Genomic DNA, 14,202 nt, shown 5'->3' on the forward strand with positions numbered 1-14,202 from the left:
GCAAAATCTAATCATAGCCTCACAAAAGCCTGACCCTGGAGAGTGCCTGCCACTTTAAGGCTTGACACACACACACATGCACACAGAGGAACATTTGTATCTTGGCCAGTTTGAAATTTCTGTTTGTGTGGACACATGATTACCAGGGTATGTGATCACTGCCAAATCTGTGTCTCTCAGATGCTGAGCTCTAAAGTAGCCCAAAGTTGAGCTGAATCCATATCACACACCATCTGTTTTGTTAAATCCAGCCAGCTACAGAAATCTGCAAGGCCTAGTTTCAATGTTCAGTGAATAAAAGAGACTGTTTAGTTGCAATTATCAATCATCATTATTGCATCTGATGCTGGACTGAAGTATGCTCTGTTCTAGCAACTTAACACTGGCTTCAGACCTTCAGCAAAACAGTGTTAAATCTTGAATTTACACAGCAACTTATGGCAAACTGTAAACTTAAGGTGATAAAGTTCAAAATCAAGACATGTCAACTGATACTGCCATATTTAAAAGAGATGTAAAAGAAACACATGTTGATAGCAACTGTTTTGCTGCAAAACTGGAAATTAATTTGACTGATTGTAAGCACACAACAGCAGTAGCTCTCATTTTTGTATTTGTGTTTTTAAAAATGATCAAGGAAGAAAACACATATCAGAAAGCAGTGTGCCCGATGCAATGACCTTAATAGATGCCCAAATCTGTAGGGCTTTGATCAATGAGAAGTGTCAATGATGTCCAGTGGCAGAACATTTATCAAACATCACTCTGTTTTTTTTTTTCTTCACTTAACACATTACATTAATGTTTACACTTTCATTTCCATTTCCTAGCTCAGGTGCTGCCTTCAGTACATTTTGGGAACACACCAAATACAGACTCTATATGGGCTCCTCGTGCTGTCTAAGGAATTGACAGAATCTTATATTTAATTTTTGTCACATTTTCTACATTCAGTTTTAGTTTTTGCACATTTATAAATGTTCTTTGTGAAAACTGGCTGTTACTCAACACATAAGAGAAGGAAGCTCTCTGCAGTATACATATTTTATTGTAAAAAGTCACTGATTACATTGCCATCATTTCACGTTTCATTCTGCCCATGTGAATTTTGTTGGACTAAAACCTACAGCCTACGATCCAGAAATCTTGTCTCAGCATATAATATTTATATGTCTGCGCTGAGATGGACATATAGAGAATGAGCCATACAAGAGGGCTGAATGGGTATGTGAATTTGTCTGAATGGGGGGGGGGGTTAAGAGCAGTGGAGGAGGGCCATGAAGAGCTTTAGCATGAATAGGGGTGTATAGACAGGGAGGGGGCAGGGTGAGACAGGGGAGGAGCAGAGGAGGTCGGGTTAGAGAGAAGGAGGAAACAAGACAAAAGTTTCCCATAATGAGTGTGGAGGAAGGGGCAGGCGGGTGGTGTGAGGAAGAAAGGGCTTTTTCTGGGTGGTGAAGGAGTGGGAGGGAGTCGGGCTGCACTTCTGTCAGTTTAAACAGAGACATCTGTCAAAGGAGGCCACTGGTGTATGTGTGTGTGTGTGTGTGTGTGTGTGTGTGTGTATGTGATTAGTCAAGCAAGAGGATGACAGGACTTTAGTTGCACCTGGGGTGTGTTCTCCGCTCTGAGGTTCCCTTGTAACCACACTTCAACCTGCTGTCCAGATAATGACCTTTGCACATTCGCATTGACCAGGGGGAAAGTTTGGGCTTTATACCACCAAATTACATTGGTGTAGATCACCACATTTCACAGCTCCCTCTCCAACAACAGAGGACAAGAGACTAGGACAGCACGGATTATATAGGTCTAATGCTCCTTGGATTTTGATTTGTGGCAGGAGCCTTGTTTTAATCATGATCTTTTGAGTCCGAATACAGTTCATACAGAGTAAACTAAAAGCACTGAAATGAATTGGATAATTGCTTAAACAATCTAAGGTTTTGTTTAGATTCTGATTTTAAGACAAATGTGAGACTGTACACTTCTAAAATGTGTGAAAGATGTACTGTATTACTTTTTAAGGTTTGCAGGTAAGGCTTATCACATTTTACATATTTAGATTTGCATATAACTTCATGTATAAGCTAGAAATGTCATCTTTAAACATGTGCACTTATTATATGAGTACTTCTTATTCTGTCCTCATGTTTCAGTCTTAATACTCAAAAATTATATCCTTTTCTTGCAAATTACATATGATGGATTATAAAAAAGTTAGTAAAAGACAACAAGAGAGCAATTGTATGAATTGCTCACCATGAAAAAGAAGCAAGGAAGATAAAATAATTTTTAAAAATCATGCTGACATGCACAAAAACAGTAGAAGTCAGTATTATATTTTCCCATCCAGACAAGGTGTTATAAGAACATATAGGTCATTTGCATATTTGTCTTGTCATAGTTTTGTAGGATCTTGGCTAACACTGTAGCTATCTGATCATCCAAAAATGTGTCACTGGCTCTGTATTGTATGCAGTCTCAGTGAATTTGAGATTTTAGTGATCATGAATTTATATGGCTTTGAGCAGCCTTTTTAATTCACCAGCTCATTTCCCAAAGGACTTACACTCCCTGAAATAGAAAGAAGGTCCAAGTGCATAGGTCTAACAGTTATCTGCTATAGTGCTGTTGGATTATGTTGGAGTAAATCCATGAGATCAAATTTCAGTGAGTGCTGCACTGCTGCCTGCAGAATGTTTGACAAAACAACATAATATTATAGGGATCAACAAGGTAGTTAGTTCTGCTTTATGCATGGTTTGATACCATTACTTTGGAGCATAATAAAGAGAAAAGAGAGGGCGAGAGGGAAGTGAATATGATGGTAATCCATGCTCCAGTAGAGAGGCTGAAAAGGGCTAACTCACAGATAAAGTATGGAGGGAAGGAGAAGAAGGGCAGCCCTCTCAGGTGTGAAGAATGGCATGAGAGAGAGAGAAGGAGGGTTGAGAGTAGGGGGATGGGCCACACAGGAGCTTGTATTATGGTTGCAGGCTCCCGTTGCCAGGCAGCCAAGCTGAGCAAGATGCCAGGTTGCTAGGTAACCTGGGGGATGCGAAGCCTTAACATGGTGTGATAGAGAGATGGGAGAGAGGTGGGGTGGAGCTGTGCTGCTGGGCTGCTCCACCTTCCCACTCACACTCTCTCACATCTTAGTGTCTTCATCCAGCTGTGAATGAGAACTGTAACCCCAGTTTTCTTCAGGGAGCTAGAGTGTTGCATTCTAAAAGATCTTAATGGTTAGACAGAAATGTAAACACACTCAAACACAGTATATAAAACACACCCTTATTGTTACACAGATCATACATCGCTGACTGATATGTACTGAAGATGAATCATTATTATGTAACTGAAGACTAGATAGTGTTCTATTTTGGTTATTGTGCTATGTAGTATCTTTCTGTCTTTTGCTGGATTACATTATTATAATGATTATGTGTAACTTTATATTCATTATTGACCAGTTTATTTCTTTATTAATTGATTAATTGTTTGGTCTCTAGAATGTCATCAAATGTCAAATGTGCCCATTTTAGATTCCCAGAGACCAGTGTAACAACTTAAAATGCTTTGGCCAACACACAGCCCCAAGATATTCAGTTAACTGTCAAGAATACTGAAATAATTTGGGGATCAACATGTATATACATTCACCAGGCACTTTATTAGGTACACCTGTACAATTGTATGCAGTTCAAGGCAACGCTTCCGCCTTAACGTCTGTGTTTATGAAGCTCAAAATATTTTGTTTTTTGGTGAAACTGTCATAAATGTATAAATTCAATTATATATTTATTATTGAGGTCATAGATAAAGGTGGTGTTGTACTAGACTACATTATGTTTAGAGATGTCTCTATATTTTTGTCCTCCTCAGCTACAGAGATGGTCTGAATATTAGGAACGCCTCTGAATACAATGTAATCTACCATGGTTCTTGTTATGTGCATGAACAGGAACAAAACAAACACTAACTTTTTGTAGTTAATGCCGAAGTCTAATGAGCTCTGATGAAAGAAAATGAATTGAATTCCTGTGGACTTGGAGGCTGAGAGCAGCTCCTCTGCAGCAGAGCAGGTGTGGGTCCAGCAGAGAGGACAGGATGGAGCTACAGACAGTAGCCAGTTTAACATAAGCATGCAGTCTCATTCTGACTATGATAATATGCATTCCTAAACTATGAGTTTCTGGTCAGGGGGTTATGAAATCATTACATTCTAACACAGGGTCACACTCCTACAAAGGTTAAACTCCACTATATGCCTGTATGCTGTGTAGCAGGCTACAGACATTCAGTCAGTTAAACGTTACTCAGTAGAAATGGCTCCAGTGTTATGTTTGTTATCACAGAAAGTTTTCAGGTAATTTGCACAGCCTCGTATTGCATAGATCAGAAAGTAATTCTCATGAAATTAAACTATGTCTTAAGTCATTTCACGATTTATGTAGAACAATGTGTTTAGCATACTGTAGATATGGGTAGATCTGGGGTTAACAGTGCTGCTGTTTAGCTCAGTTTTAGTTTTGACACGTTTTTGTCAAGTCTTATGGATGGACAGAGATAAAAAAGCAGAAATTCCTGTATCATCAGGCAGAGGATAGAGGGACTATCGAGAGTGAAAAGAGGTGAAATGAGGAGGGGGGAGATGCTAGATCATGGAGAAGCGATAAAAATAGTTTTCCCTTCTGCACTCTGGAAAACCGACATGAAAATGTGTGGATGGGGTTTTCCAGACGGAGTTTGAAGGGGGAATGGTGTTTGTGTGAGGGAGACAGATATGAAGGAAAAATATTTGTGTGTCTGTAAACACACACCACTGTGTGTTGTCATGCTGTAGACTGTAATCAGTTTTATACTTCTATCTGCGGGAACATGAGTGGAGTATTTACCTCCATTGTTTTGTTGGCAAAAAAAGGTCAAAATGATAAGACTGATTCAACACTGTAGTTTAATCTGTGTTCTAAATAGTGCATGTACATAGACATTTACATATGGACTACCCCCTTCCCTCATGATGTGGTGCAATGGTTTGTTCCGCTGATTTTGTGCAAGTGGGGGAGGGGGTCGAATACGATTTGACTGGATAATCCATGGATTTAATATCCCCTAATCCTGGCACAATCCGCTCTGCATTACTGCATGGAGTAAGATTAACTGTATGTGTGCAGTAGGTGTTTCTTTCTGTGTGCACAAAAAAGTGAGTACCCTGGGAGTGGGGACAAGTGTAGTGTATGTTGTGTGTGTGTTTGTGTGTGCATATGTAAGTGGTATGAATGGTGTGTGTATCTGTATTAGCTCTGCAACATGCAAATGGAGCTGTGTTTGCATGCAGGGTTTGGCCATGCATGTATGAGTGGATGTGCCTCCAATGAGTGTGAGAAGTCAACCGAGCTCACACACAATCATATATCACATAGCTTGACCTCATGCGCCACTGCACTGTCGGTCATATACGAATTCACTTCCCTCAGAGATAGAGAAGCTCTGTCTTTCAGTGAAGGCTTCTTAATATGCAGCACATGGATCAAACCCCACTACAGTATGAAGCCAGTGCCTTATACATTTGCAGATGGTTACTTTTAATTAAGTCTTAATTGGAATGTGAGTAATTAGAGGATAATTTGAATTGAAAGGGGTATGTGGCTGTTCATGTGAGTTTGAGTAAAAGAGAAAGAAAGACTGAATGGTGTACAGTGTGACTGACTAGCAGGGACTGTATTTGCATTTTTCTCTTGGGCTCAAGAAAATTTTAATTACTCTACTACTATAGATTCAGTTCTCTCACCTTCTACTCTCCTTTCTTTGCTCAGATCCAGCACACACATACTTCTTCCTCTGGAAACTGCCCACATCTTTTCATTATTCTCATATATTTCCTCTGTTCTCATACATTTTTACTACAGCTCAGCACTCATTTGTCCCCTGTGTTACATTATTTTACAACTCAAAGACAGAGGTAAAATGGTTGGGATGCTGTGGAGGATAGTATGAAGACAGTAAACCGCTCCTCATCACAATTTTTTTGTTTACCCAAAGAGCACAGCAGTCACTACTGGCAACCGGCATCCTTGTTTACCTACCCAATGTGCCGTCATATGATTGCCATGACAACGAGCTGGTTGCCATGCCAATTTTCCGATGCCATTGTGTTGTCTTTGTAGTAGCAGTGTGCATCTATCACCTGCTGCTTTTCCATGTCTCCTCTCCTGTTTGTCACATCTTTCGTTATGTACCATACTAAATTCATATTATGTCGAACCTTGAAAACATCAGGTCAAAAACACACACACTTACTCAGGTACAGATTGATAAGCCTTGATTGATAAGCTGTAGTTTGTAATCATTAGGTGTTTCTGTTCAGTCTGCTTTATGGTCTGAAGCGTGAGCTTGAATACTCCTAATTAGGGAAGAAATGGAAGAGGTGATGGGTGGATGGATGGATGGAAGGATAGAAAGGGTTAGTGGACACAAATCTTGATACAATCAGACTGTGCTACAACACAGCTCGAAATCAATGAACAAGATGGGATTAATCAATGAGTAGATAGCACAAGATGGATGGCAGCATGGATGGACAGCAATAACACCAGGACTCTGATATGATGGATGGATGGGTGGGTGGATGGACAAACGGTGGGAATCCAAGGTCACACAAAACTGTTAGGGTAGAGTGTGTATTTTTGTAAGTTTATGTTTATGCTGATATCTCAAGTCAATAAGGGTGTGGGGTTAAAAATGTACATCATTACTTCCAAAGCACACCTTCTCTCTCTCTCTCTGTGTGCGTGTGTGTGTGTGTGTGTGTGTGTGTGTGTGTGATTGGTGTCTCTGTGACTGTGTGTGATGGCCTTACCTTAGATCAATAGCTTTGTGGTGACAGCTAAAAGCTGATTAATCAAATGTATGGATCAGTCTCTCTCTGCTCTGCCCTCTCCTCAATTACCAGCTTCATTACATTGCCTTAACACCCTACTGGGACCTTTCTCCATTCTTCCTTCTCCTCCTCTCTCTTTCCCCTCCTTCTCCTAATCCCTTCCCAATGCTATTCCCTTCAACTCTTCTTTCCTCTGAGTTTCTCTCCCCCATATTTGAATATCTCTTTAACGATTACAGGTAACTCAGTTACAGCTCACATGTTGACTGGGCATTAATCACATGTAAGACAAGGCATTAATTATTTCCCTACTGATAACAATGTTTGATTTTTGTTTGTGACATCTCAAAGCTTGGACTAGAAAATGGAGAGTCTGCTCCACAAGCACGATGGTTTATTGGGTTTGATTTGTGTATCAATGTCACTCCCTTCATCAACCCATTCCTCTTCTTTACCTTCCTCTCCCTGCTCTATCCCTCCTCTGGATCCATTCACTTCTCCCCTCTTTTCATCACTCTCCTTCTGCAGCCTTCTCCTCCCCCACCCCATCCCTCTGGCATTAACACTCTCATTGCCTCAGTGCTATGACTAAGCACTGTGTTTGTGTGCTATGTTTTGAGGCTGTGTGTCTCTGTGTGTCTGTAAATCCTATAGGCCATTCAGAATATGTGCGTGCCTGCATTAAAACTTTAGGCAATGGATTTGTGTAAACCTGACATTTTTTAGACACAGCAAGTCACGACTGAAACACGCCCCACTCCTCCCTCCTCTCCTCTTTCTATTCTTTTTGAATCATCCTCTCAGGGGCAGCTCTGCTTTCATCCCACTCTCTGTCTTTCTGTCTCACTCTTCATGTATCGCTTCATTTTCCAGCTATTCCATTCACTCCCCAGGTTCCTCTTGGCCTTCCACCTGCCCTTTCAATCGGTCGAAGTCAGTCAGGGTCCCCCAGGCTCCTCTTTCTCTCTCTCCAATTCTCCATCCTTTTATGTTCATCCCACTACAATCTTGCTCCCCCCACCATCTCAACCTACTCTCATCCCTCATCTAATCCGTAGTTCTTCTGTAATCCAGATCAGATGGCCTTCATTCTTAATCTCGTCACTTCACAATCGCCCCTCCAATCTGTGTGTATGTGCAAGAGAGATAGAGAGAGAGAGAAATCAGCGATAGTAAGATTGTGTGTGTTTTGACACAGGGACAGGAACAAAGTTTAGACACACCTGTCACCTGCTAACCTTGATTTATCAGGGACTAAAAAAACATTTGGACACATGAAACCATAAATTCATCAGTGTTATACTTAAAGTTTCATCATTTTAAGGATTTCACTCTGGAACAAAATCATTTGTTAATACAGATCATGACCTCCTTTGTAAAATGCAATATTTCACCATTTTATAAGATACTTAATGGAAGTCATTTGATAAAAATAACATCTAAAATCTTGTCATGTGTTACATCATATTCTTAGCTCTTTATTTCACCTGTCATTTTTTTTATTTAATTATATGACACCAAAGGCCTGCAGATGAAAAACAGTAATCTGGACAATCGTAGCACAAAAATGTTGATTAATGCGCATGTTCCAGATAAATAAATTCATTAAATTAAATATATTTCAAAAATCAATAATGAGGATATTTACTGAGTGAAGTCAGTCCTAAAAATGGAAAGAGACTTGTTTATGTTGAGCATCTGTGCTGATGTTCCTGCTTATTTGTCCCTCAGATGAATCGGCCAATCCAGGTGAAACCAGCTGACAGCGAGGGCAGAGGAGGTGAGATACACACTTAAATATCTTTGCACAGCCGCACACATTTCTGAGTGACAAAGAAAGGTATGTGTCAAGCTGGATGATATAGGGATAGAAAGTCAGTGTGTTGCTTGGCAGGTTACTTGGACTCCAACTATTTAGTTAATACACACGTATACACAGACACACTGAAATCACACCTCCCCTCCCCTCTTTATTACTATTCTCTGTAATCAACACTGCTCCCTGGTGGACAAAAATTATGGCATACATAGATGGATAAATAGGTTTCTATAAGCACAACTTCATATGGATTTGGCCAAAAGAAAAACAAACACAAAGTCTTCATCAGAAATGTGACCAGTTTAAGAGAAGTCATATTAACTTTATGTCTTTTCATCCCTTTCTTTCATAAATCCTTTGTCTCTCAGAGGACAGGAAATTGTTTGTGGGCATGCTGGGAAAGCAACAGAGCGATGAGGATGTCAGAAGGCTGTTTGAGCCCTTTGGTAGCATAGACGAGTGTACTGTCTTGAGAGGACCTGATGGCACCAGCAAAGGTAACATACAATACACATGCTTATGCACAAACAAAAAGCCATACCATAACCTACCTTCGTTTAGTAGTACTTTAATTTACAGTAGTAGTACAGTAGTACTACTTTAATTTACAGTAGTACTGTAATTTAATGCAGTCTATGTGCTGTAACCGACACTGTTTTGTTGCAGGGTGCGCTTTTGTAAAATTCCAAGGACATGCTGAAGCCCAGGCTGCCATCAACAGCTTGCATGGAAGTCGCACGATGCCTGTAGGTTAAATGCATTGACATGATTACAAATCGTTAACACACACACAAGACATGCACACACCACATAATGTGTAAATGGTTTTCCAGAGATGTTTGTATCAGTCAGGTGGGAGAGATTACATTTTCTGTAGGTAATTATGTGAGTAAACTAAGTAAGCATTTGTCTGCTTTAATCCTGTCCTGGGCATCCTCTTTGTGCTGGGATGGGCTTGAGCCCGATGTGACTCATAAAGTAGAGAAAAGGATTTAATTAATTCATTAATTTGAAGGGTAGTTCTATTAAGACATAAAGAAGCTAACACATAATCTATCCATCCATCCATCTATTATCTATATTGCATACCCTGAACAGGGACGTGGGAGCTGGTGCCAATCCCAGCTGACACTGAGTGAGAGGTTGGGGTACATGCACCCTGGACCGGTCACCAGTCTATCACAGGCCTGATACTTAGAGACAGACAACCATACACACCCACACTCACTCCTATGGGCAGTTTTGAGTCCCCAGTCAGTCTAAGCTGCATGTCTTTGGACTGTGAGAGACAGCCGGAGTACGCAGAGCAAACCCACGCAGGCACAGGAAGAACATGCAAACTCCACACAGAGAGGCCAGAGCTCAAACCTGAAACCTTCTTACTGTGAGGCGACAGCACTAACCGCTGCGTCACCATGCTGCCCACTAACATAATGTTACTTGTAATTGCAGTTGAATCTTAGTTCAGTCGCTATCTCTCTCCTCACAGGGAGCATCATCCAGTCTGGTAGTGAAGTTTGCAGACACAGAGAAGGAGCGGGGGCTGAGGAGGATGCAGCAGGTGGCCTCCCAGCTCGGCATCTTCAGCCCCATGACCCTCAACTTCCCTGCCTATAATGCCTATACACAGGCGGTCAACGCACAGGCAAGCAATGCACACAAGAACAAACACTCAGTGTATTACACACACACATATACAGTGTACACGCAAGTTTGTAAGGGGAGCACTGTGCTTATGAAAGGATGTAATAAGTTTGAAGAGGCTATCAGTGGTCTAATTGGGGCTAATGTTATTACCTAGACAACAGAACATACGTCATCTGGCATTAGCTTTCCCGCAACACACAACCATTAACCCACTGACTCAGGACATAATGGCCTTGTAATTAGATCTCTATTCATCTGTTCCTCCATCACTCCTTCCTCTCATTTTTCCCCTCTCTATCTCTCTCTTTCCCATATCCATTTAACTGTCTGTCTTCTCTCTCGCCCTCATTTTTCCTTCTCTTGTCCTCCACCCCCTTTGCTTTCCCCATCCCCTTCCGCTTTCTGTGTTTCCCTCCCTGTCTGCAGCTTGTCCAACAGCAGGCCCTGGTTGCCCAGTCAGCATACTTGTCTCCTGTGGCAACAGTCGCTGCCGTACAGATGCAGCAGATGGCGGCTCTCAATGCCAACGGAATCATTGCCACACCCATTACACCCATCACACCGTCCTCTGTTAGGGACACACACACACACACACACACAAAGGAATTTGTGTATGGTCACGCAGAAGTGTTTTTTTCCATTAGATGCTTTGCTTCATCAGAAGAAAAGAAAAGAAGAGAACTGTTGCTGTTTAAAGTACAAATGCTTTCATGGATTTATAGTACTTTTACATAAACATAAGATAATATCATAAATGATGCATAACTAAGAATTCTGAAGCACTGTAAACAGATGTAGTCTTCTACAAGGTATTGTGAAAGACTTACAATGCCATAAACTTACTGTCTGGGGTATAATCTATGTCTATAGGTACAAACACTCCTCCAACTATTGCAGCTACGCCTGTGCCAGCTCTTCCTCCACCAATAAGTGTGAATGGTTACAGTAGTGTGCCAGCCCCAACCAATGGACAACAAGCAACAGAAACACTATACACCAATGGTGTTCACCCATATCAAGGTATTTAAATAAGAGCAGAGTATTGCAATTTAGACAATAAACTAAGGAAAAAAATCGAATGGGATTTATCACCACATTGCTTGTAGTTTTTCATTCTCACTTTGTTTTTCATTTTCTTTCTTTCTAGCTCAGAGTCCAGCAGCAGCCTTGGACCCCCTGCAACAGGCATACGCAGGCATGCAGCACTACACAGGTTGGTGTATGGACAAATTAAAGCACTGACCAAGTTAGTCTGAATTCTTCAAATATATTATCTGGTTAACAAGACATATAAACAGCTGGTCAAAATGTAATACAGCTATTCCTACCTTTACACCATCTGTAAATGTCAGAACAACTCTGTCATTATTTATCAGACTTTCTCAGTTCAACTGTTACAGTTTATAGTTTTCACCTTCAGCATGAGACCTTCTAGTTCAAACAAGATTACCCTATTGGACACTGCTATGTTGCCACCTGTTGTTTTCACCCAATCAGATTTTATTACTGTCTGTCTCCTCCAATAGCAGCGTACCCTGCTGCCTACGGATTGGTTGGACAGCCGTTCCCCCAGCAGCCAACACTGGTTGCACAGCAACACCAGCAGCCCCAGCAACAGCAGCAGAGAGAAGGTAATGAGACTTCCTGTGTGTCTTGGGCCACACCCTTTTTCAAATTTAAAGTTGTGTTTATCAAGAGGGTTTCACAGCCTGAGATCATTTATCACACTCTGCCAAATATGTGTGTGTGTGTCCCAGGTCCAGAGGGGTGTAACATCTTCATCTACCACCTGCCTCAGGAGTTCAGCGACTCTGAGATGCTGCAGATGTTCCTGCCCTTTGGCAATGTCATCTCAGCAAAGGTGTTTGTGGACCGTGCCACCAACCAGAGCAAATGTTTCGGTGAGACACACAGACAGTGGAAAAAGAAGGGCGGAAAAGAGAAAGCACTAGAGAAGGGAAAGGACTCTATGTGGAGGAAAAAATATTGTGTAAATTTCTCTGCCTAAATGAAGGTGATACTGTTAGAAATTAACCTGTTCTTTTGTTGGAAGCATGAGAAGTGATGACAGGAGAGGACTGTTTAAAATCAGCAGAAAGTTTACTGAATGTCTGATCACAGGTAGGCCTTACAGTGAGACAGAGCTCCCGCAGGAGTTCCATCCACTGACCCCGAATTAAGGTCTTACAATACATTTTATCTTCTTGGGCTGCTCTGCACTAAACAAAGGTACAACAATTCATGCATTGTAATCCTATTGGTCATTTGGTGAGCAGGAGCTCACACCTCCTTGCTGGAATGTGATCTACACCAGGTGTTTGTGTGTGTGTGTGATAAAGCAGAACTTGGAATATGCTAAGTGGGTTTAGGTGTGGGTGCAAAACAAGCCAACTTGTCTTTGTTAAAATGTGAATTGGCTGTCTGGTCACAAAGAGATGCAGACATCTAGTCTCTACACAGAAGTTACAGCATTCAAAGTAAGCTGGGCAATCATCAATACAGCTGTAATATCATAAACAAGTAAGATAAAGTTATGAAAGGTAACTAAAGGGAACTAAAGATATGAGAAGTAACTAAAGCTTATAAAGTAACTAGAGTCTATAAGACTCAAATCTTACAATTCCCCCTTTTGACATGATTTTATCATGTCAATCAAAAAGCAGTGGAGAATTATAAACTGTATTGGGGGACTGACCTGAATGTCAGAGACAAATCAGTCAACTAACCAAAGGGAGCATAAGGCCCCCTTTTGGAGTCTCAATGTAATGTAAACATGTCTTCACTGCTAACATACAACACTGTGTTACCAAAAGCATCTGTCCACCTGTCTTCTCATGCAAAGGAGCATGAGTCACAGCCGATTTTTGACCCATAGGGTCCACATTGGTGCTGGCCCACTCTCTGCAGTTAAAACAGCTTCCACTCCTCTGTTGAGATTGTCCATGGAGTCCAGGAGTGGGAGGCTGTTCAAATGTCTTGGTATGTTGAAGCCTCAAGAGTCCTTGTTACTGGATCTAAGAGACCAAGCACAGTTCCTGAGAAGCAATTTCACCTCATGAGCCAATGCCCTGCATTGCATTCGATGCTGTTGGTGTGGATGTAGCAGTTCAACCGTGGAGCCCCCGTTCAGGGAGCTCTCCATGTCCTGGGGTAGGGTCACTCTGAAAGGTCACATGAAGTGTCAGGACCAGACCCATTGCACCAGTGGCATCCCATCATGGCACCATGCTGGAGTTTGTTGAGTTCCTGAAAGCGACTGATCCTTTCACAACTGTCTGTAGAAGCTGGATGCATGCCTGGGTGGTTGATTGCACCTGTAGCTATGGAAGAGAGTGGGGCACCTGAATTCCATAATTTGGAGGGGTGGATGAACACCTCCGGCAGCACAGTGCACATGTCAGCGGCTACATGCAAGCAGATTTTCATTGTAACTGCATCAGGCAGCATTCTTCAATTCACAAGCAACTGGAAGAAATAAGCAGAATGAATAACACAAAAATGGAAAGATACAAATAAAGCAATCATCAAAATGGAAAAATAAAATGCAAAACCATACATAAATTCAAAACAATAAAAAATGGAAATGAACAAATAAGGCAAACAACTGAAAGATGGAAAATTAATCAACAGTAAGGTCTTCCTAAATATCAGAGCATGAATCGTTCATATTTCTTTTTTCAATGCAAAATGGGAAAAATTTAAAAACAAATATAAAAGTGGTAAATTAATAAGCCGAGCAATCGACAGTAAGTTCATCCTAATTAACCAGAGTATCAATCATTCATCATATGTCCTGCAATAGTAATCTAATCTACATCTTCATTTACTGTGAACCACCGGGAAAGAAAAGATT

The 14,202-nt window shown here is 41.2% G+C and overlaps 1 protein-coding gene across 3 annotated transcripts in view; it reads left to right on the top strand.

The window, feature by feature from the left end:
- The window catches only part of celf3b (cugbp, Elav-like family member 3b), a 36,196-nt gene that overhangs the window by 9,350 nt on the left and 12,644 nt on the right, over positions 1-14,202 (top strand). For all 3 annotated transcript variants that reach the window (XR_002276382.1, XM_020617633.1, XM_020617634.1), the window contains exons 4-12: positions 8,615-8,663; positions 9,071-9,199; positions 9,369-9,448; positions 10,192-10,347; positions 10,776-10,920; positions 11,220-11,369; positions 11,497-11,562; positions 11,876-11,980; positions 12,107-12,250. Coding sequence is in view for 2 of the 3 variants with exons in the window: in XM_020617633.1 (XP_020473289.1) it covers positions 8,615-8,663; positions 9,071-9,199; positions 9,369-9,448; positions 10,192-10,347; positions 10,776-10,920; positions 11,220-11,369; positions 11,497-11,562; positions 11,876-11,980; positions 12,107-12,250 (1,024 nt within the window). In the remaining variant the exon portion in view is untranslated. The remainder of the gene's footprint in view (positions 1-8,614; positions 8,664-9,070; positions 9,200-9,368; positions 9,449-10,191; positions 10,348-10,775; positions 10,921-11,219; positions 11,370-11,496; positions 11,563-11,875; positions 11,981-12,106; positions 12,251-14,202) is intronic.

This window comes from Monopterus albus, unplaced genomic scaffold, assembly GCF_001952655.1.
Source record: "Monopterus albus unplaced genomic scaffold, M_albus_1.0 scaffold192.1, whole genome shotgun sequence".
Taxonomy (NCBI): Eukaryota; Metazoa; Chordata; class Actinopteri; order Synbranchiformes; family Synbranchidae; genus Monopterus; species Monopterus albus.